The sequence below is a fragment of the Hylaeus volcanicus genome, chromosome 7 (genome assembly GCF_026283585.1).
Source record: "Hylaeus volcanicus isolate JK05 chromosome 7, UHH_iyHylVolc1.0_haploid, whole genome shotgun sequence".
Lineage (NCBI taxonomy): Eukaryota > Metazoa > Arthropoda > Insecta > Hymenoptera > Colletidae > Hylaeus > Hylaeus volcanicus.
In genome coordinates, this window is record NC_071982.1 from 17,714,600 (window position 1) to 17,738,328 (window position 23,729).

A 23,729-nucleotide genomic window follows, 5' to 3' on the forward strand; every position below is an offset into this window, starting at 1 on the left:
CTGCAAGATAGCTGGTCTGGTTAATGATTACCCGACGAAGGGGATAATTCATGGCGTACTCGTGGCTTGCGACGCGCGAACGCCAGTTTGGAAGATTAAAATTGGCGTCGGGCCAGGGTATTCATCGCGCGACGCGACGCGAGACGAGACGACACCCAGCACCGCATGGTGTCTCGGAAAAACCGTGGCTGTACTCTTCTGGCCTCTTCTCCATTGAGCCGCCCTCCTCATCCTTCTTCTACTTCGTCTACTTCGTACTTCCTTCCTTTCGAGTACGCGAACGCCGTCTCTAAATGGAATTGGCCTCGCGCCAGTGAATACTCGCGGTTCAAGGAAATAGGATTTCTCGTTCGGTACGTAAGATTCGAAAGACGTTTGCGCCTCTGCAACCCTCTTCTGCCGCGATTTACGCGCGATCGCTTATGCGTGGAGATCTTCTCTCGCCCCAGACGTCGAGGCAGATATTACTGCGCGCAACCGCGACCCGTTTATCCTAAGCGTGACGTGCAACCACCCGTGTATTCGATCGATATCGCGCGATTTTTCACCACAAATTACCGATTCCATTCATGCCTGTTAATAAATAACCGTCGAACACGAGTACCGTGGATCGTTTTCAAATATAAAACACAGGTTTCCCAATGTAAAATAACACAACGAAATTTAGAAGCCAAGCTTTATTTTCCGCGTTTTTTTAAATATTTTTTTTGCGCTGAATATTAAATTAATTACGTTGTTTAGGACATTTATCCATCGGACATTTAGGTCTTCTTTATTACTCGACGTAATCCTCGCACGTTTCTATCGAAGCTACGTCGACGAACGAGCTTCCTCGAGGAGGAAAACCGGGGCTGAACGCTGTCGCCGTAGACTTTGATGAATTGTGATGGATGCGCGGCTACTGTCTGTCGGCTTCCTACAAACGATGCGCAGCTACTTATGATAATTCACCCTGCTCGTCGCCTAGGAGCAATTTCTAGCCGCGATCCATTACTCTTCGCAGTGGAAACGGGCCAGCTTCCAATTAAATCATGCGGGTGTCGGAGAAATAATAAATAAAGCGATGGGGTGGAAATGGAAATTTACGCTCAGACATAACTGCAACGATGGAACGAAGGAGAATGGATACTTGCAGCGTGAATTTAGAGGAGGTTCATTTTCTATAGCAGTCTGTTAAAAGTGTGTACGTAACTCTTTACAATGTATTATGAATAAAAATGAACCCAGTTGCAAAGGCAAACTTGAGGGTTAATGGTTCCAATGAAGGGGGTTGACACTCACCTCCGTGCACCTCGCAAACAAGAAAGAGGTCTGCTCCTTCGGGATAGGCCTCGAGGAGTTTGCTCATGTCCCTCTTCTTCTCGTCGTAGATTATCGGCTTGGCTGGCGGTACTGTGAACAGAAAGCAGGAGATACGTGAGCCGTAATACATTCCAGACGTCAAGTGGATGCGATGGAAGGCAGGGGGGTCTGACGATGACGAGGAAACGGAATAAAAGCAACTCGATCGCGCGAGGCGGAGACGATGGAAGGAAAATAGCTTTTGGTCGGCTCGAGGCCTCCTTTTTCACCCTCTCTAGCTCTCTTTTGCCTCCTTCGACTCTTTCATCACCTGGCTTGGTTGCGATACTGACGGAGTAAATGTAAACAGGCCGAGTTTCATCCCTAAGCTACCTTTATCGTATGGAAATTGCCTTTGGCTACTGTCGCGGCATGGAAGCTGCAATCATACACCTAAGATCTCATAATACCTCTTCGCCTAGCGAACGGAAACGAAAAATCCCAAGATCGGTTGGTCTTTTCCACTGCCAAAAGGGTTCCCTTTTTCCTGATCTGGCTGTCAAAACTCGTTCGATCGAACTCGATAACCGAAGCTGCGTCACCTCAGTCGAGGTTAAAATATTCCGCATAAGGCACCCCTCGATTCGGAAACATGTGCAATTGTTATGCCTGCTTCGCACTCTTCGCCACCTGCTCTAGAAATATCTATCGCCGTTGCGTTCCAATCTTCCATCGTGTTGTGCTCTAACTTCTTTGCTTGGAGAATCGAGTCACGAATCTTGATGTTCTATAGTTTAGGAATTATTGATCATTCGTACACTGGTGGTACAAGCTGAATCAATGTTTTAATAATAATCGCGCTTGAATCTCCTTCTTGAATATTTTCAAAGAAACCATTGGAAAAGCTTCATACGAGATAAGTATTAAGACTTTCGTCTAGTTTATCGTTTCCCTTCGCGACGCCAGCGTTGGCCAAATAATCAGAATCTAGCTCTTCCGCTACGTCATCGTTTCAAGCTTCTCTCCGTTCGCTTGGTTGGTTTATCCCTCGGGAATCGAGGTCCTTAATCGTATTCGTTCGAGCTAGGACCATAAAATCTCAAGGCGAGCTAGTGTGGATCGATTCGCGAAACGAGTAGGCGATACGGTCTGCGACGGATTCTCGTTCCCGAATCCTTTCTCTCGAGAACGATTGCCGTTTCAGCGTCGACAGAAAGGCAACGAGAAGACCTCGTGAATGCGAAAGACTCGCCGATTTCTGCAGTCCGTATAACAGACGGACGTCGTAATCTTGGCCGAGATTAAAGCCACGACCGCCCAGGACGACGGTTTAGCAGCACTAATGCCGGCATTCACGACCTTTTATAGCGCGTTTATCCGTTGCCTCGAGTCACCGCCCTCCTCCCTTCCTCAGACGCGCTGTCCCTCGGTCTAGCCCATTGTTCCTGCGACAATCGAGCCTTTTTCTTGCAAAAGTACCACTTGGTTTCTATTGTTTTGTCTCGGACGTTCAATTTTCAGCAGAAGTATTATCGATTTACGTGGAATTTTGGAAGTTTTTAAACCATTTCTTCGTATAGTAGCCTATTAGCCAGTCCAGGCGTTACGTATCCATGCGAAATAATCTATGGGAAAACCTGCCCAGGTGAGTGCTCGTAGAAACAGATGCCGTAAAACTTACCCGTCGTAGAGTCTCAGTGGTATCGACGCGTTCCCAACCAGAGATCGAGCGTTGGGAATACAGGCTGTCTCATCGGGAACGTTTTCCAGCGGTTGCTAAGCTGACGGGAAAAGAGGCAACCCCTAAGGGAGCGACGATTCGTGGGGAAACGTGTTTCGTGGTTCACGTGACCGCAACGGAAGTCTTTTGGTACGCTTGGCGAATTCTTTCCAGCGGTTAACGTGCTCGCGCATGGGGATCGCGCGTCAGAGGTAGTAGGGTAAGGCGAGAGGAGAGGAATAACGTATGCGAGGCTCAGTCATAGCTTCCGTTACCTTCCACGACTCGGCTGGGAAACTTTTGCAGACATTCTAGCGTCGACTCGATCCCCGGAAGGCGCGAGCTACGAGACGCCGACGTCTGCTGCTGAGGTTGCGTCGGAAAAGGTTGAGGAAGTAGGAACCAACTTCCAAGGCAGTTGAGTCTAGGTCAAAGATGGGAAAAGTCCTCGTCTATGGACAACTTTCTATTAACGAGCCGAAAGTAATCAACTTTTTACCTGCTATTTTTTTAAATGAAAATTGAGGATGTAAATCCAAAGTATTAAAGAGTCGGTTTTCTTCGTAATGGACAACACCATGGCTAGTTAGCTCTTCTTGACTCACATCGTTATCATATTTTATTCCAAAATTGGACAATCTTTCAGCGCAAAGGGCGTCTGTCGCTCTCGCACCATGGCTCCCAGGGGCACGTCCCGTCTCCACCCAAACCTTGTCACGGTCCTATTTCTGGGGAACCGTTATCGCGTTTACGTCGCTGTGTACCATGTTACAACGAACCCTCTGGCGAATTTCGGTCGTAAAGTTTTATATCCCGACGCAGTCGCGTTACGTTTAGCGGGTATCGTGGCCCCTGTACGATAAGAAGAACGACGAATCACGTGGCTAATTTGACGATTAAATACCGCAGATATGGCAGCACGAAAACACGAAGTTAACCTGCACTTAACCCGCGAGTCGTACAACTTGGAAGACGGAGAACGGAAGAAGGAAATCGTGTTAAACAGCAGAGAATCTCTCTACCGCATTCTATAAATATTAGAGTATTTTTCATCGTCATCTCGAAAGCGTAGAAGATTCCTGCAGAGAATCGTGAAATAACTCGCGATTTTGAAAGGACTCGCGCAAAGTGCACGTGTCTCTCGGTAGAAATCTCTGGATTATCGCGTAACATGGAAAGTTTGTGGGAAATGGTGGCGGTCCAGGAGGTACCGTTTCACCTGGACTTCAAGACGAAGCTCCGGCGACGGTGGTGTTTGAACGACAACGTGCAAACCATTTGGCTACCGGTACAATAGCCGGCGGCCTCTGCGGATCCGGTGGACCGAGAAAATATATTGCTAATAGGGTTTGCAACACGGCCCGTTAGTCGAGAGTAATGCCTTACCGCGGCGGCACACGTTAAGCTCGTTTAACGGACTTCACTTTCCTACTTCCACCTTCTCCTGGTTCGCGACCCTCCCCCCCGGACACCAGGACTTTCCTGGACACCGATCAGATTTATCGACTTCCAGACTGTATCACGCACTCGTTATCGAACTCTCGTTCTTTCGGAGATTTAGTTCGCTCTCGAGCCATTCGCCCGTCGTTTCATTCTTCTCCCAGGAGCATTTTTAATTCCTCGCAACGCTCGAGAGTTGTCGTTTGTCTTTTTCTCCACTCCGATATTTCATTCGTCCCCAATAGCGCGGCTCGTTCGCAGTTAAGGGGATCTTCTACTCCAGGACGCTACGATGAGCCATTTCTTTCTGAATTTTTTACTGGAACATTGCATCGTTGATAGCTTTTTCAAACTCCGCATACCTACCCCAGGGGAACTTGTACCATTTCTTCAAAGTCCTCGGAGCTGCTAACGGTCACGTCCCGATTTTTATTTCCTTGAGCATGCGTGGTCAACGCCTGTTCGCGGTCGTGGACGTCAAATTTGTGTCGCCGGGACATTATGCGCGATATCTAACGTGTATTTGTTTAGCCGTGCGTGTTCCTCTGACTTCATGCGAACCAATATCCGGCAGTATATACGGTTCGTACGCGTTTTCAAAGTAGTCGGTGCACGAACTGCTATACATACAGATAGAACCTGGCGAGCTATCTCTTCCGACGCCACGATCCGGATGCACCATTTGCGCGATATTCTCCGGCGCTATCGGACCGCGACGTGCTCGTATCTTCCTCGTTTACCCCTTCGTGGACTCTGGACGTCGATGGATTTAAGGGATCGTATATGATTGAACGCTCAAAAAGACCCCTCGACGCTGAATCGTTCTTTTGTCTGAATCAGTGACAATCGCATGATAAATTTGTTCGTTACTTGACTAGGCCATGGTGAATATCCAAGGCAATATTAAAATTTTTCATATTGCATATTGAATTTTTAAGTGAATTTTGATGATTAAACAAAAATTGATTACATAAAAGTAACTCTCGTATCACAAACTCTCTCAGCTTTTCAACGGGGGGGTTGATTATCTATTTCAAATAACGGAAAGCTATTAAAATTTTCATTCAAATCGGAAAGCTAGGTTCCGGGCCACTGTCGAATTTTTCATCTAAAATGAAAAACTTTTTAAATAAACCTTAAAAGTAATTAGAATTTATATAATCTGTGCTAACCGAAGGGTAAAAATGTTTGAGCACGTTGATGGTCCAATTCTCTTTATTAAATTCTCCAAAAGATGAGTATCCCCTCGAGGTCCCATTCGGTTGGTCCCTATCGACCGTAACGTCGTGTCAGATTTTCCTTCTCGATCTCGATCGGAGTTTCATTGGATTCCAGGCAAGAGTCGCGATAGTGTCTACCGATTACAAACGAAAGTTGCGATTATGGTCGGAGCCAATGCACGGTATACCAGAGAAAATTCGACGTAACGCCGAAAGTTATCGGCTTACGCTTTATCAGTGTTCACGCGAGAGGCGCGGGGAAGGTTTCGATCCGTGAACCGGAAATAGGTGTCGTTGAAAAATGACACAGCCACGAGTGTATTAGTACATTACTAACGGTATTATCCTAGAGGAATGATAGGCAACGCCACGTTATGCTCGCGATATTTCAGGAATTACGAATATTGTTGTATCCCCACCGTATTTCAGGAACGATATTTTTATCGTTCGAGTTACGGTCGTACGGTCGCCATCTAACTTCTTTATTTGTATATTCTTTTTTTGTTTTGGGTTGGTTCTCAACGTGTATCGATTAAATATTGCGAGAGTACACGATACACCGGTTCGAGGCAGCGATCGTGTTGCGTGCACAACACCTCGGTTCGATACCTGTTATGGTAATCGACGCAAACTCTTTTTTCCTGTGCAAACATTTTTGCTATGAGGTTTCGAATCGAACGATCGAAAAATTTTTATTTAATTCCGGGTAGAGCGTGTTTCGCGGTTCGATACGTTTCAATTGCTTTAAACGAATCTGGCTCCGAAGCTTCCGTACGTTCCGAAATATTTTGTTTTTTGAACAAACTACGGTAATCGAACTTTCAATCTAGTAGGCGTTTGCTATTTTAGCATTTCCCCGAAGTTTCCGAAATTTCATCGCCCGGGAAATGGGAGATACTTTACTTTCTCGGTCTGCAAATATTTGTTCCTTGCGCAAACAAACGACTAACAAGCTTGAGAAATTTATGCTGGATTCTTTCTAACCACTGTAGGGCATTCTTTAGATTTTTTTGCAATACATAAAGGGTTGTGAAAGAGCCCAAGAGACCCCAGGCAGCGAGTGTAAATTCTTCAAGGAAACATGGTAACGCGGGTACTAACGTTCTGCCGTTTGTCATTCGATCTTCCGCGAGGATGATCTCGGTCCGTAAAATCATCGACCGGAAACGCGTGGAAGCAGCTTGCACGAAGTGAGAAGAACGTCGACCCGAACGGGGATCAACTTGCGAACGGTGATCCGCGAATATGTCTCCTGTTGATCCTCGAATCGAGTTCGCGACTGTATTTGTGTCGTATGCATCTATTCTTGATCGTCGACACAATCCATTTTTACTTCCTCGACTGATGCTAACCCTAGGATAAATTCTATCGTGTTTTACATCTGTTGTCAGTTGAGACGTTACAAACGCAAAATATGTAAAATGTACGGTGCATCCTGGGACGGGAGAGATATTAGCATAGGCGAGAGGCGAAACAGTTTACAGAGAAAATTGTACAAATCGTTGTCAACTTTTCCACCCAAGCAATCTGTTATCGTCGGTACGAGTTCGCGACAAAGCTCGTTCGTCGATTTTCGTGCTCCGTCCGTCTCGATCTTCGAGTGAGGTCGCGTGCCGCTCGAAGCAAATGTCGACCGTCGGAAAACAAATCGGTTCTGTTAAGTAAACTGTCGAGGGACAATCGTTGGAGTGTATTCGGCATTCGGCTGGGTGCACGCGAGGCGTGCGGTCGTGGAAAATATTGGAACCATTCGAATTCATCGAATTCCCAGGAGGCGACGACTTCTGGTGTTTTCGGTTCGTGGCGGGCCTGCCTGGCAGACGTCCCACGGTGGAATATTTGCCTCGGAAAGCTGGCCAAAAGTCGCTTTACAATATTTTGTCTAACCACAAAAGTCTTTGCTGTCTGAGGTGGCTGAACAGATAAGGGAGAACGGACCAAAATCTTGTCGTGCTTTTCGATCAAACTACCTTTGAAACATTGCATAGTTATTAGCGATTTCTATGTGTCTATAACGAGTTGCGTCAGAATTTTTTACAAAATTTAAATGTACGAACCTGTTTTAAAATTAGCCAAAATCACCTATCGCCGCGCAAATGAATACATCACCAAACGCAAATGGGGCGAAAGTAACTAAATAATTGATGACTTACACTTTCCAAAGCAAATATCCCAGCGTGTTAGCGGGCGTGGTGGTTGAAGCGTACGGTGACTTATGGTGGCTGTTGCAGCAGCCTTCCTCGACGTGTCGGTGACTTGCTGCGTGACTTGGGTATCGGGCAAAGCCCACGTAACGATTACCGTTAAAAATTTAGGAAAATTTTGCCGTCGCGGGCGGAGGCGATGTTATTTTTATGCGAGAACGCCGCGCCGACTACGCCCTCCATATCTCGCGTATGCGCCGCACGTATTTCTTTGTGTATTCCACGAGCCACCTCCACCGTGTACGGTACAATTGTACTCCCTTGCTGGATTTTTCGACAATAACGCGCCCCCAGTCGCGTCTACGGTTTACCGATACAGTAACTCGTTTATGCGTTCTCGCGCAATCATCTCGAGCAACGAATTAGTCGATCGAATGTTCAGCGCCGCGTTGCAGGGCTACGCAAACTAGCACGTTTTTTCTAATTTTTTTCATGATCTGGGAAAGCATGTTACAGTCCCGATATTGCCTTTTATGTCTCGTTCTTTTCACATTCACGGAGGGAAAAGCGAATAACAGTCGACAATATCGCACGTTGAGCATTTTTGTCGGCATAATCTTAGGTTCTACTACTTTATCTCGCAATTACTCCTCTTAGTTGCTCTCGCGTTCGATGAATGATATCAATAATCAACAGATCCTCTCATATTCTATCGCACACGAAAAGAAAGGAATACTCGACGGTTATTTGATCACACGATGGCATACCATATTGAAAACTCTCGGATATCTCGCAGCAGCCACTTTAACTCACGGTTAGCGAGCCGGGGATCTGTTTATTCCCGGAAGTGGCCACTCCAGCAACGCGTCCTCGATCTTCCAGTCGTGAAACGATGGTGCTCCATAAATTCTTGGCAATCTACGCGTCCACTCGTCCGTAAATCTTCGGTTTTTATTCGCCCTAGCTGACTATATGAAGCGACAATTAAAGTCCGCGTTTTAATTAAAGAACTCTGTCGACATTATTTACAACCCCCGTCGGGATTTCAGCGAGCGTAAATGATTCAGCGCACGAACACGACCCGGGATGGAAGAAGGAGAGAACAGAGATCGATCGGGACGCGTAGCAATTTCCATGGATCGCCGACAAATTGTACTACCAGAGTTTTCTCAACGAATGGCGTTCCTTTAAATCGAGCCTCATACACTCCTGAGGCGGCAGGCAGACGTCACGCAGATGGAATAATTTATATTGACCAAGTGGGGAAACAACATTCCGTCCACTGTTGGCGAGTTAATAATTTTACAGCCGAAGCGCACGCGTCCCCAAAATCCCGTATCCAATTCCACGCTACAAATTATTTAGCGCGAATGCAATGCGTCTGTTTGTTTGTAGCGTGCAGATTCAGCAGCTGCTCGTCACCCCCACGCGACAGCGTCCTTAATTTGGATGCTGTTCGCATCCAATCGTGGCGGTCGGACACTTAACGGGTTGCACCAGCGTTGAAAGTGAACACATTTCTATTTCTATCTCTATTAATAAAGTAACGAGCTTTGCGAATATTTTGAGCTAGGATGAGGGTCGAGATTCTGAAAATTAGGGAAGTCATGAATTTATTACGAAAGGGGTGCCCGGGCAGACGAGCACATCACGTAAACTTTAATCGCGTTTTTCGCGAAACCACGTTTTTCACCGTTGACAGCGTAACTTTATAAATAATTACTGACACTTTTAACTTTGGCCTGAATATTCCGCGTAACATTGTTCATTGTTGATATACGGTCTTTTTTCTATGCATTTAAAATGGCCAAGTTTTTCGCGAGAATCCGACGCTATTAGTTTCGAGTGATAAATTACAAATGCGATCGTATGGTAATGAATTTTCAACTCTGTTTAACGTCAATGGCTAAAATCCGAGTAATGGTCGTCGGTTCGATTTTCCCTCGCTAACGAAATTGCAAAATTTCTGTTCATCGTGTAGGGGATGATTCTATTGTTAACACATTCGCGCGGTTTTCGCAAACGTGAGTATGTCGAATCGCAACATTGTTATGATTATTTGTAATTACATGTAATACGAATTACTATTGGAATCGGAAAATACGTATGTCTCCTAACGAGATCATATTTGGACTCATTTTCGCGGAAATCAATACTACTCGTATGACTGCGTAAATACAAATTTATTCTACGTCTGATTTTACAGTATAATTACAGGATAATAGAAACCGTTGAACTCTTAGAGCGGAATTACAGTTTGTCCCAGTTAGTAGAATTATTATGTATAATGGTTTCAAAAAGCAATTAATTCTTCGAAGATGAACACATCATTGGGACACGCAAAGATGGTCGACTCAGGCTCCAAGTTTACCTGCCCTATTTCCAGAGGGAATATTCATGGAGTAAGTCGTTTGGTTTCCTTGAACGCCTCCATTTTTTAACACTTTGTCACGAAAGCGTTCGTCGCCTAGGGGAACGATAAAAGGCGTCGATCGAGGATTCTCGCACGCCCGTCATTTCGACACATCGGAATAGAAACACCGTAGTGTTTTATAGTTTGCACCTTGGACAGAAATTGGATGTTTTACGAAGGCTGTCGACTCGAGGTGAACGTGACCGAAGAAGACTGACTCGGTTCACCGCTTCTTCATGCTTCATTCACTTTTTTTTATTCTTTCCTTCTTACCAGCAACCAATACCACCTCTATTTTCGTACACCTTTTCTTCTATTCGGTTCGTCGGCGACCATTTTTCGTTTTGCCGCGTCGAACGTGGTTTTGCTGTCGAGCTTGACGATCTCGGTGGAAAATCCAGGACTCGTCGAGGCCCGAAGCTTGATTACTTTGAAGTTAATTACGTTTTATAGAATTATTACGAACGTATCTTCTTGTTCTGTAACGAGAGGGTTGCTACTCGCCCGTGTCATGTTAGATTCAGCTCTAGATCAGCTACGCTGAGGCTTGTTCCGTGGATGAGGGAAGAGAGAAACGAAATTCTGTCCTTTAAAACGTAGAAGTTGTCCCCTCTTCCTGTAGGTCGCGTCCTTGTCCTCGTAAATCGGATATAACCTCGACTAGGTAATTTCCGGGGTCGAGACGCGATACTTTTCCCACAGCATGCATCGTACGACAACTGTTTCGAGCGTAGTTCTTCCGACGCGTCGTATAAAGGAAAGCGTTTTGAAAAGTATGAAAAGTACTGCGACAGCTGTTCGTATTCGCCTCATCCCTAGGGAAGAACTGCCCTTAAAATTCTTTTGCAAGGGTAGTTTTAAAAATCGATGGGAAGTGCCATCTCGGAAGGTTTATATTTATCGAACAATTTTTGAAACAGGACGACGCCGAAGATGACTTACACTCCGCCTCTTTTCTCTTGGGCTACAACATGCATCGATTCGAATAAGATCCGGTAAAGCAAAGATCGAGTTTTTGTATGCGACGAGATAGCGCAATGCTCTTCCGGGGATTCTTCCTTGCGTTTCCGGGCCTGAAATCCGCTGGAAATCTCTGGTGCTAGTGTTTTCCTCTTCCGCTCAATCTCCGCTGTTCTTTCGATTTCTTCTTTCTCGAATGTTTAGAAAGAATTTCCAGCGCCCAGCCTCGATCTGTAAGCAGGCGTTCCGCGCAACTTCGTCCGGCGCCATCAGCGAAACGAGACAAAACGAGGGGAGGGACGAGGAGAAGGCTCGAGAATTCAAACCAATCGGATTATCGGATTATCCGATCGCTTTGAATTCTCAATCCCGCTGAAAATACTTCTCCGCACTTTCAGAAGGCGCCGGGGCTCACGTAATATTTTTCTATTTTCCAGATCAGTCGAAAACGGGTTATCGTCACAGACACGAAAACAACATCGAGTATCGCTTTTTTTTTTATTTGCATCGCGCAGACAATTCCTTATGTACGATTCCTCCTATAAAGTACACACTCCTGTAATATATACGTTGCTCTTGCTGTATCATTAACACCGAGTCTGAGTAACATTTTTTTCGAACAGTGCAACGCGACATTGTTGACAGAGAACGTGTCAACCCTGCGAAACTCGCAGGGATAGTGGTGCGCGGAACGTCTGCAGATAATAACCGCATATTGCGCGCCGATGTAACGACAAGATTTATGCACAGGATATATGGGAACCGACGCGATAGCGACTGAAATATCCACCGAAAGGTCGAAGCCGCGCGCAGCTTTTTTCCAACTCTCTGATGATAACGCGGAGACGCAGCGTGGCACAGGCCAGAGTAGACAGAGAGCTTCCGTTAAATCGTCCGTTTATTTCGCGGATTAGTCGGAGATTTATGCCACCGCTTTTACGGTTATCCTCTCGATCGACGGGGTGGACCAGTTCTCCTTTCCGCGAAAACATGAGCGCCAAGAGTTTACCACGTAGTAAAAGCCAGCGGCGAACGTCGGGCGACGCAGCGCGATATCGAGATTTATCGAATGGACGGTGATTCGTGGCCACGTCGTTCGCCGTGCCAATTGAATTTCTCATTTCCCCGCCACGAGTTTCCGGTATTGTTCTCGAACGTCCTTGAACGCTCCGATTTCTATTTCGGAAATTTCGGCGAGTTCCGACAGCTTTTAACGCTTTGCAGGTAAAACTTTTATTTTAATAGAGACGACTAGCAATTTTGTGATGCTTCTGGTAATTAAGAATGTCTCTTCAGACGAGCGAGGAAACTCTGCTAAACAAGAATAAATCAAGTAGAAGTGGATATACTTGAGATCGACGCAGCTGCGAGGAGCGATCAAGGTAGACGTTGACGTCTCGACGGCGTTGGTAAACGGTGACGGAAATGAGACACTTGGAAACGCGCCAAATTTACGATGGAAATTTTCGAATACCGAATCGAGCGTCTTCTGGAAGCTCGCGAAAACTGCCGGCCGTCGCAATCAATAATGCGAACTCTCGATGGTATCGAACGTATCGAGCGTATCGAACGCGGGTCTCGATTGAATCTGCGCGGCTCGTGGTCCACGAACCGCCAAGACGATTCCTCCCCGTTGGATCGCTTGCGATAAATCTCGATATCGTTCTCGATACCGTTCACCCTCGGCCGAGTGATAAATTTTATCGCTCTTGGAATCGTACGTCCCTCCTTATATCTATACATATACACGACGAGGTTCTCCGTTGTATCACCTGCATTTCGATTCCTCGCCCCGATCATATATCGATCGAAAGCTTAGCTAGCAAAACTTATAGCTCCCACGTGAAAATCTTCAATGCTCGTCGATGGGAGGGTCAATTGCGAAGCTTTCCTTCGCATGGAGCAATCATCGTACCCACGAATGAAAGAGATAATTGATGGCTGCCACATTGAAAAGTCATTCCCCTTTTCGCGACGTAACGATCTGCGAATGAACGTGGCTGCGGATATCCAGGAGGGCAAAAAGAAGGATCGTTCGTAGAGTCTCGTTCGGTACGCAATAAATTGCTGAACCGTGTAGTCGTCTCGATGATTCAAAAGCTTCGATCCTTGGACCATCTCCGTGACATTCGAACGATCGATTTAAATGAAACGTCGAGACCCCGGACCATTCATTGTCCCTTGGAATCGTTCCCCCAGGATTACGCAAATATTTTCCCTCCGCCCCATTGGTTTTTCTTCTCTTTCCACGATCTTCCAGGCTCGACGTTCTCATTTGTTTTCGTACATCCCAGCTCCAGTCCACGCTGGGCTCGTTTTTTTTTATGCAGCCACGTTGGCTTCACTCGATGGTTAACGAGACAAACGAACACGCATCGCGGTTTTCCTCCGCCTCCGAACTACTACTTGCATCCTTAACACGTTGATCGCCACGTCGCAGTGCTTTTCACTGAAGAACAAACAAAATTAATTCTGAATGTTAAGTATCAAAAACAATAAATTTGAATGAAGTTCTTAAACTTCGATTTGGTATAGCTGAGTCTTCAGGTTTTAGGATTTTATTCTCGAACAAGTTAGAGTCTTGCTCGAATATGAAAATATCGTCGGTTGCGAAGGGCTAGTTGAAAGTTTCATGTTGACGAGAAATGTGCTCATCTCTGTCCGAAGGGACAAATGTTGGCGAGGAAAAAGGACGGAAATATTATCAAGGAATAGTTGCTCGGTTACCATATAGCGCGAAAGCAAAAGAGGCGCAACGAATGGGAAAAGAGGCCGCGTTCTGAGTTACGGGGACGTCGGGATCGTCGGGATCGTCGGGATCGTCGGGATCGTTTACGAGCCCGTAAAATTCCTCGTTCTTCATCGGACACGTGTTCCACTGACGCAGTTTCCTGCCTTATCCGACGACAGACCGTGGGGAAATTTTCGTCTTTCCAGAAAATACCGTCGCGACGTATTTTATCGACGTATCGACCTTTGTTTCAGGCCCTCATCAGGAAACTCAAATTTATAATGAAAATTACATTCGTTAAGTGTGAAGTAGAAGTTTAATTTCATGACAAAGTACACCAGAGTCAAAGGAAAAATTGAATTTGGACATGGAATATGTCACAGTAAAAAGAGAAATTAAATTTAAGCACAAAGCATATCAAAGGGATATGAGAAACCAAATTTAAACAAAAAGTATACCAGACGCAAAAGCGAGAAACAAAATTTAAACATGGAGTACATGAAGGTTCAATTTCAAACTATTTTAAGTTGCTCATAAAGGAAAATGGTTCGGTCAGAAACAAATAAACACTAACATTTGTTACCGCTCTGTCTCCCCCATTGTTCAGTTTCCATCGACGACTGAGAAAACTTTGAACGATGGAATAAACAGGATTCGGCCAGAAAAAGCACCAGTGTTCGTGTCAAACAGAAAAATCTGGCTCGTCTACCGTATAGAAGGGTCTCGCAAGGCGACAATACGTCTTTGAAATTGACTCGGCGTCACGTACGAAGATGCTCTTTCGAAGGTGCCGATACGCCAACTTTTCCGGGAAACTAGCTAACCAAAAGGATCGACAAAGCGGTGACTCAGGTAAAACTCTCTCGACAGAGTGTCGTATCGTGCTTCGGAACTGTTCAAGATCGTATACAGATCGTAGGAAAAATATCCCGGCTAACCCCCGGGGAGAAACGACGACACGTTCCTAAAATCGAGTTGGCGCTGCAATACCGACGCAACTTCAAAGATGTGTGTCTCATAACGTATTTTTACTACACGCAACCGAGGGATATTTTTCTGCGAAAAACTCTGGGATTTTCGTTGCTCCTCGAGAAAAAAAGCAAAGGGAAATCGGGCTCGTTGGTTTTCCGCTTCAAAAAGTCGTTTGAAGAATTTCGTTGGATGTTCGCTGGTTTATAGCGAGCTTCTTAAACTATGGGTCGCATTCAAATTTTTTGAGCATACGATTTTCGAAAACGTAAAGCACAAAAAAAAAATGTACAATTGAATTGTACATTTAATATCGAAAAATTGTGGACCAGTCCAGGTATGCAATTCGTTCGTCTAGGTGTGTAATATCGCTTCAGGGCGTTGGTGAAAATCCTCTGGAGGATCTCTGTGAGACCCATATCCACCGCATGTAAGACCGCATCAGTCGCAAAAGAAATCTTGCGTTTCTCCCCTTTGAGTTGCCAAAGCACTGCCAGATTCTGGCATGGCTGTATGTTTTAATTTCGCCTAAAGGCACTGGGATTCTCGATGTAACCAAGATGTTACGTATCTCTTAGCCGCTCTTATGCATATCGAGAACATCGAGGTTTCAGGAACAATTCCTCGATAATTATTCCCATCGCTCTCTGTTTTTGATTATCACGAACAACTTTTACGGTTACGTATAAACAAATTTCAATGATTGAACAGTTGATAGGCAGTAGAGTGGTAAGTAATTGCACTCCTCTCATTTCCACCTTCTTCCTGTGTGCGCTGTTGATACCCAACATGCGTGAAGGCAAGAAACGCGTGAAAACGTAAGGTATAGTTTTACTATTGGTCGTAGTTGACAAATCACCCGCCCAAAGCGATCTCCACATGTCTGATCGTCGTGCGCTTCGCATCTTTCCCTGGTAGGCATTTTTATTCACCATTCGTCAACGGCCGCCGAAGTGTCTACGTTTTCGACGAGAAAGAACAGCCATAACGAGACCGTCGAGCAATTACTATTCGTGCGTAAACCGGGAACACGCAAGCCTCGTGTATTTTTCTCTTTCTATTTGCGTTTAGTTTTCCCTCCCCTTTCACTGAAACCCTTTGTGACGCAGCCTCTTTTCCTAAGCCGCTGGTAGCTTTCAATTGCGAAGCTCTTTCAGCTTAGTGTCGTACTTCTATATGCGTTCTCTTGAGGTCTTGAGGTAGCACTCTGCTAATTTCGGTTTAAAAATTCATCTTTTCTCTTTTCACTGTTTTCAGAGGATTGTGAAAAATTCGAAAAATTGACATTCTCCAATGAAGAATAATTACAAAGAAAGCAGAGTGACCCCTCAATCGTAGACGTATCGATCGCGAGATGGTCTTCACGCTGAGTGAAATCAAATTGAGTCTGTTGAATTCTTTATAGAGAATCCGTCCATCCGTCGTCGTGTCGGCTCTTGGATGCCTCATAAACATGGGCGGTGGATGGCCGCGTTACAAGGAAAAGAAACGAGCTCGGGCGAGGACGACGAGTTTTCCGTTCTTACGACTTACGCCGCGGTGGGACTTACTTAACTGTTTTCCCGTCCGCGATCCCGTTGCTTTTATTTTCTCCATCAGGAGTTTCCTGAAAGCTTTACACTTTCTGGTTGGTTCGCCAGCCCGCGGGGATGGGCAAGATCTTATTGAAATAACAAGCTGAAAAAAAAGACAATGCAACGACATATTCCACTGTATGACTGGCAGGAGTGACTACGATTCCTCTGGAAGTGGTCGTCTGATGTAGTATCAGAGATCAGCACCAAAGGAGTCATGGTCGAGCAAGTAGCCACCTTGCTAAAAAGACCCTGTAACGCAAGGGCTGGTTTCATCAAAATCTGCGCCTGACACGGCCGTGCCTCCTCGTTAGAAACCAAGTCTTTGGCACAGTAAAGAACAATTGGGATTCAATTTCGAGGACAAGTACGCGCGTTGATTACGCAATCTTGCTTAAGCCAGGAGGTTCAAGAGAACCAGGACGTCTTCGAAGGGGATGGAATGCGAAACGTGGGAACGTTAAGGCTAGGAATGCCGAGGAGTCTTGCTCGGGACACGTTCGAGAGCCACGAACAGGATACGCTGGACCAGGAATATTGGGGATGACGGTGAATCCTACGCGTGACTCGAATAACCACCGGCTCTCTCACGATATCGACGAACAGAGTCACAAAAGCAAGGATCTTTTTCGTCGAGTGTAATCAACGATCCCCGTGGATTCGAAAGTTTCGACTTCCGGCGTCCAAACGCAACACGCCCGACCACCGTAAACAGACTATCCTCCATTTCCAATTTCCTCAGATCGACCGTACTACCGCGTCGCGGTGTCGGGACACGCCTGCGACCTGTAAGCCCCGAGAAATTGAAAATTATAATTTGCGACAGTGAATTCAAAGTCCTGGCGACTTACAGCGCCGTCGCGTCGGGTGGAAAAAGCGACGTTCAACGGTGGAACGGAAAGAGATTTTACACGGTCCGTTTCGCGCTTGGAATAACATTCTCGTACGCTTTCTGATAGCAAACGTTCCATCGGAGTTGCCACTGAACTTTCTCGCTGTTAAACGCGACAAATTATTTTAATTATTTCGCCGGCACTGGCTTTTAACTATACCAATTGTAACTTAGACGGTAACGATAGGAGCGAGGTAATGGAACCGTACATCATATTTCATAAACTGTCTCGTAAACTGTTGGTAGAGGAGCTGCGTTTTGACCAAAAGCGTTTCTTCCTCCGTGGGAATAATACGTGGACAAGTATAACGGGGAAAGAATGTGTACTCGTTTCAACTGGAGCATTGCATGAAATAAAAAGGAGAGAGCGCTGGGCGAAGACGAACGAGCTCCCTGGCGCAGAAAAATGTGGCAGATGGTACCACTGCGAATCTTTCCATCGGTTTCTCTTCTGTTGCCGGCCGCCCAACCTCGCGCCCTGCGAAGGGTCCGAGAGGCCACGGGCGGTGAAATTCCCTTATGATTCATGACGCGTCCCCGAATCGATCTGCAATTTTTTACGCGCTATTTCAAGCCTTCACCCCCACCGTGAAGAACGTTTCCACGTGTCGCGGAGATAGCTGAACAAAAGCGCGCCTCGATCAATCTATCGCCCAATATGTGACGCGATTGATTTCCTCCTCTCTTTCTTTTTATATTCCGCCATACTTGCATCTGCGCTCCGAGAATCCAGCATGCAACAAAAGTATAGGGCGATTCCAGAAAATGGGACCAGCTGCTGCGAATCATTTCTAAGCGTGGGTACAGGAAAAAGTTGAATCACATAAATGGGAGCTATTTCTCTTTTTTTGACGCAACTGTGCGAGACCGGTATGGACGGTATGAAAGTTGAAGTAAAGTTGACAAGAAGACATTTTTCGACGACGCCGACGTCGCGACTCCATGCAACGAGCCGTCATCGAGATCTCTGAAAATAATAATTGCTGACGAGAATTTCGATAACTTCGTTTGGAAAAAACTATTCCTCGACCCAATTCCTAGAATCGCCCTGTACGCGAGAGGGGTCAGGAGGAAGCTCGATTCGTTTGCGTCCGATGACGTTTCGAGCGCGCCTCTGGACTCGGAAAAACGATCAGATCCCGAGCTCTCTTGGAAAACAGGATGTTTTAAAATTCTCGTTGACGTCCTTCCGGCTAATGAGCACCGCCGTGTTTTCGTGGCCACCCTCGGGCGGCTGAACTTTTGTCGAGAAATGACCAAGGAGAAGAAGGGCTAGTGGCGAGTGGATAGAAAAGAAGACGCAATGAACGGCAAAGGAAATTATTTCTGTTAAAATTTATATAAAAATTTTGGATACATACTTCTCCATAGAACGCGTAGATTTGCTGTTAGAGGGGATGTTTAGGTCTCGAAGATCAATCGTCCAATAGGCACTAACAAGTATCGATTGCTTCCATCGTCATTTGTCGCGCGTGAATGACCACTAATTCATTTGTCAATTGTGTACGACGTCTATGATTAACCATTTCAATCCCGATCGTCAATCGTCACTTTAATAATTATAATTAAATTGATCCAGTACCGATCTATTGTAATTGGCAGTGAGAGGCGTCAAACTATTCAAAATCATACGCGCGTTCCGCGTCGAATGAGATGTCGCGTCGCGTTTCGATGCTTCGGAATGAATTGTTAACGCAAATTTTCAATATTTAAATCGCCACGATAAACAATATACCAGCGATCGATGCCTGTTCAGTGGCCGGAATTTTCCAGTTCTTTTATCGTAACTACTAGAAACTTTCTACCGGGAGCACTCGATTGGCTCCGATCACTCGTCGAACTTTCCACGGAGTTCGATTGGTCGATACATTATTGAGGCCCGTTTCGTCGGATTCATGATTTCTTGAGAAGACTGGCTAACCGCATGTCCGCGAAAGTAATCTCCCTCGGCCTTTCCTCCCAGTATCGATTCGCATTGTTTGTTCTGCTTTATGTCGACCACGTTGCTATTCCAACGTTCTGGCTGGCCGAGTATGCAGTTCGGTCACGCCAGAATCCAGACTGAAATGCACGGGGCGCGGTGAAATTTTGTCGAATTTCGGAACACCGAAAAATTACGAATGGCCGAATGGTATTAGCGAAAATGCTCGTAGAGGCGTCTGTTTGCGATTAAAAATAAATATAATTTCGCATCGGAGAGGCCGCGTTTGGGTCGACTCTCGGCAAGCGGAGAGAGACGGAGGAAGAGGTACGTTATTCCGCTTTTAGAATGTGCGTTTCTATTACCTATTCCGGAAACTATTCCCTGGATAAGGTTAAGTTACGCCCCTCACGATACATTATTCGCAGCGCGATAAATTATTCGCGAGACTGTCAGGGAAAAAGCGGCACGACGGTCCAAGCGCGGCTCGGTGTTGCTTAGCCGCGGTAAATTTCGTCCGAGAACGAATCCCGATCGCTTTTCCTTCTCTTCGTTTCTCTCTAGTCCCGGAAGTATCGTCTGGGGTATAAAATAGAGCCTTACCGGATGAGCACCGATTCAATTTTGACGTCGAGGTAGAGGGCGACGCCGCGGAGAAACCTTTCCAATTTTCCCAAAATAGACTACGCTCGTTGAAAAGCTAAGGGAAAAGATTTTTGACAAGGTGTCCAGGTTGGCTAGAAACAGTAATAATAAGTACACCAAATATCAAAGAACTGTAGACAAATTATATAATAATTAGTTAGCCGATTACTGGTAGGCAAGAAGCTTAAAGAAGTTAAATATTTAGCAATCCAAGAGGTCAACTTGTGGAAAGTTCGGAGAATTAAAAAGTTATAAACTAAACAGAATGTACAAAGTATACAGAAGTTAAAGAAATAATTTGCATAATATTGATATTTCAGGAGGAGATTTAACAAATTGATAATATTAACGCTTTGCTTGACGTAACGAAAACGAAAATATTTATTGAGAGATCGATATGGTTTAACAACGATTAACCTTTCCTGATCGTGCAGTTTCGTATCTACCGTCTCCAGTCGTATCTGACGAGTGACTAGCTATTCTACTGCCAGAAGCGTTGCAGTTTCTACTGCATTGGTAGTCGAACTTCCATATAGACTCAAGTGTAATTTAATTGAATTTACTCTACGGGCAGCATCGTTTCCCTGGAATCTAGTATTTTCTTCGCAAGCTAGCCACGCAGTGCTCTCTCCATCGGGAAATGCACCGTTGCCTTCGATGAATATTTAATATTCAGGAAAAATTTCCACTGAAGGATCGAGGAGTATCGGCTTTGGAAGAAAGTCCCGCGGAGTGACCGAGATTGCTGGAAGTGTTTGATGCTCGGCTTATTTCAACGTAACGAATCCCCGTCTCTCTCGCTGCCGTAAAAGTTGCAAAGTAATTGCAGATAAGAGGCTTACGTAGGAGTTGTTCGACGTCCGGTATCGACTTCAAAGTAGCGCGCAGAGGCGGCCAGAATTGTATTGGAATAATCGATTACGGAACGGAAACTTTGTGTAACCATTTATTCGTTGCTAGTTGAAATTTTAAACAATAAGTTTCCTTTTGTAGTTTAAAGACTCAAAAATCCACATCGATCCCCTTCCTGTCTCCATTCGATGGGGCTAACGTGTAATCGCCAATAAGAGGCTTAATGCGGATATTCAGCATGAAGCATCTACTTCTGGGAATAATGCATTTCCTAGTGGTTTGTGTGATTCCACCAGGTTCGATACAATGCGTTTAGAGATAGATTAGAACACCTGATAGGCTCGCAGACCAAGAATAGAAAGCGGACAATGGACGCTTGTTAGAGGGTGCCGAAAAGACGGCAAATGAACGGGATTACTTAGTTAGTCGTGGTATCGATTTTCTGCGTTGAAAATGTTCTAATGGACTAATGGAAACGTAATTACTAATTACACAAGAATTTAAAAATTGAACGGCAGCATTTACGATAACAAATGCGAGATATTTCTTGGGACACCTAGAATAACACGACAAAGTCTTTATTAACGCACGAAGAAAATTGAAGACGCGGTCACGAAGAGCCCGCGAGGTGCGAGCTCGAGGATCGTATGATAAGCGCGTAATCGCTGGGGAATGGAGGAGGCCAGGTATCTCGTTCGCAGCGATGCGAAAAGTTTGGAGCGTAAACGAAGAGATAGGGAGTCATTAGCCGCGAACTAATAACGTTAGATAATGAAGGGCGTGGCGTTTCGCCTGGCGAACGAATAGATAAATTTTCAAGGGTATATTTAAAGCGGTACGCGGCGAGATAGATAGACCGATAGACGACCAGTCGGGCCGAGTGGAAAGCTGGATAAGATGGAATTAATTTCTCCGTAATCGGCGATTAGACGTTCCGGAAGCGTTCGAGGTGTGGGGCGGTACCCTGTCAAAATCTAAACTAAATCCTAATCGGATTAACGTTCACCGACTCGACGCCTAGCCAGCTTTCGCTTCGAAGTTTCCGAAGCGGCTCGACCTCCTCCAAGTTGCGATGGTTCTCCAGCTACGACCAAGAACCCCAGGGACTTTGCAGCTCACGGTACTCCTATATGCTAGAGGAAAATCAGAGGAAGAACAAACACACTCGGTATTAACTCCCAAGAACGACACAACCGCCGGCAATAGAATAAGAGGAGCTCTATTATTTCATCGAGGATTAGACGTACCATTGAATTCAATTTTCTACCACCTCGGGATTATTAAAAGTCTAAAAGGAAGGAGAACAGTTATCGATTAACCAACGGTAGAAAATTACAAATTGAGAAACGACATTAGAAACTGTCCCGAGCCAAGAAAAATTTTAACTTGATTTGGTTTCTTTTCTAATGGAAATTGTACTCGAGGAGAAACCAGGGAGGGAAACGAGACACTCGACGAATGAGAATTCTAACGTCGTTTACCGAGCTCTGCCGAGACCGTTTCGATTCGTTTCCGAAACGAATGCATAAAGAAGTTTTCCTTTGGCGGTCCTTCGATACATCTCCAGTGCTCATTCTACGGTGTTTCGATCGACTTCGGATGGAGTTCGGAATTAACTTGGTGTACCGATCTCGAGCGGCGTTCGCGCGCGTCGAGGCGTAAAACGAGCCACCGCGACGTCTCGACGCCGATGGCCTAACGGCTGCGAGGTGTGCCGTTTATTCGATTAGCCCCTTTCCAGGAAGCTGCCACTCTCTCCGGATCCTGCACCGCGGGTTAACTTAAACTTACTCTGATATTAACTCCAAGACACAGTACTCTCCTTCGGCGAGCAGTCCGTATCCGTATGCGTCCTTATCAAATACAAAACAAAGGGAGAAAACCTAATTTCTCCGCATAAGTTTTTGAGCATACTAGTTTCATCTTACAAATTCTTCTGTACAGTGTTAATTTCCTGGTATTGTTCGCTACACGAGGACAGTTGAAACCGATGGCACGTCTTGGCAGATTTTAGGAACGTCTTAAAGTTTCCCCGGTTACTCCGTCGAGCGGAATCGACAGCCGGCTCTTTAACTGAGTTTAATAGCCGATCGATGGGCAAATTGAGTTAGGGGTTTCCTGAAAGGACTTTGGGCTTTTGCCCGGTTTCGAAGCACGAAGCGCGTTCTCCTTAAACAGCGGCCACGATACCGGCTCGATTCTATTACGAGACAAGAGCAACGTCCTCGGGGTCCGTCTTAGACTTTTGGTGAAGTATCAAGTAGCCCGTTCAATAGTTTCGGACTTCACGGGCGCAAGCTGGTACACAGCATCGGTGAATTACGCTAGCAGATCCGTCGGCTTTGTTCTCTTTCCCGTGTAATCAGTCGATGATTCCGCTAAAGGCAGCCAGCTCTTTTTGCATCGAAGCGAAGTTTCACGGTAGCAAAAGCACCTTTTCAAATTGCTCGCTGGCGTTGGTCAGGCTACTCCGCAAAATGAAGGAATAAGGGTGAATTCGGTCTTCTCGCGGTGCTTCTAAATCGCGTTCTTATTTTCCTGATGACGCGTGCATCCATCAAGCCTGGTTAACGACATTGGAAGATATTCCTATGTTGTTATATTTTTAATAAAAAATAAACGGGAAATTTGTTTCGAAACATTGCTATTTTGAGGACATTCCACAAAACCTTGCTCCGCGAAAAGTTTGTAAAGATCTTCTGTCCACCGGTCTTTCATTCATCGAATCGAGGTCGAGTGCAAGCGACGTTTCTTTGTGCCTGATTAACCTTGATCGACGAATGGAGTCGGAGCGTAATTATTCGAGTGGCATCCAAAGGGGACATCGGGCGGGCCAGTTAGAAGGAACGAGTTAGTGTGCGGACTAATCGACCGCAAATCGCGTAGCTCTCTAGACAGAATCGTTTGGGAATACTCCCTTTCACAGAGTCGGCGATTGTCCGAGTGGCCGGCTGTGTTTCGATTAAC

The 23,729-nt window shown here is 45.6% G+C and overlaps 1 protein-coding gene across 1 annotated transcript in view; it reads right to left on the minus strand.

Annotated features, from left to right (window-relative positions):
• The window catches only part of LOC128879939 (nephrin-like), a 116,023-nt gene that overhangs the window by 58,999 nt on the left and 33,295 nt on the right, over positions 1 to 23,729 (minus strand). The window contains exon 5 of the mRNA XM_054129515.1: positions 1,282 to 1,392. Within this exon, the coding sequence (XP_053985490.1) occupies positions 1,282 to 1,392 (111 nt within the window). The remainder of the gene's footprint in view (positions 1 to 1,281; positions 1,393 to 23,729) is intronic.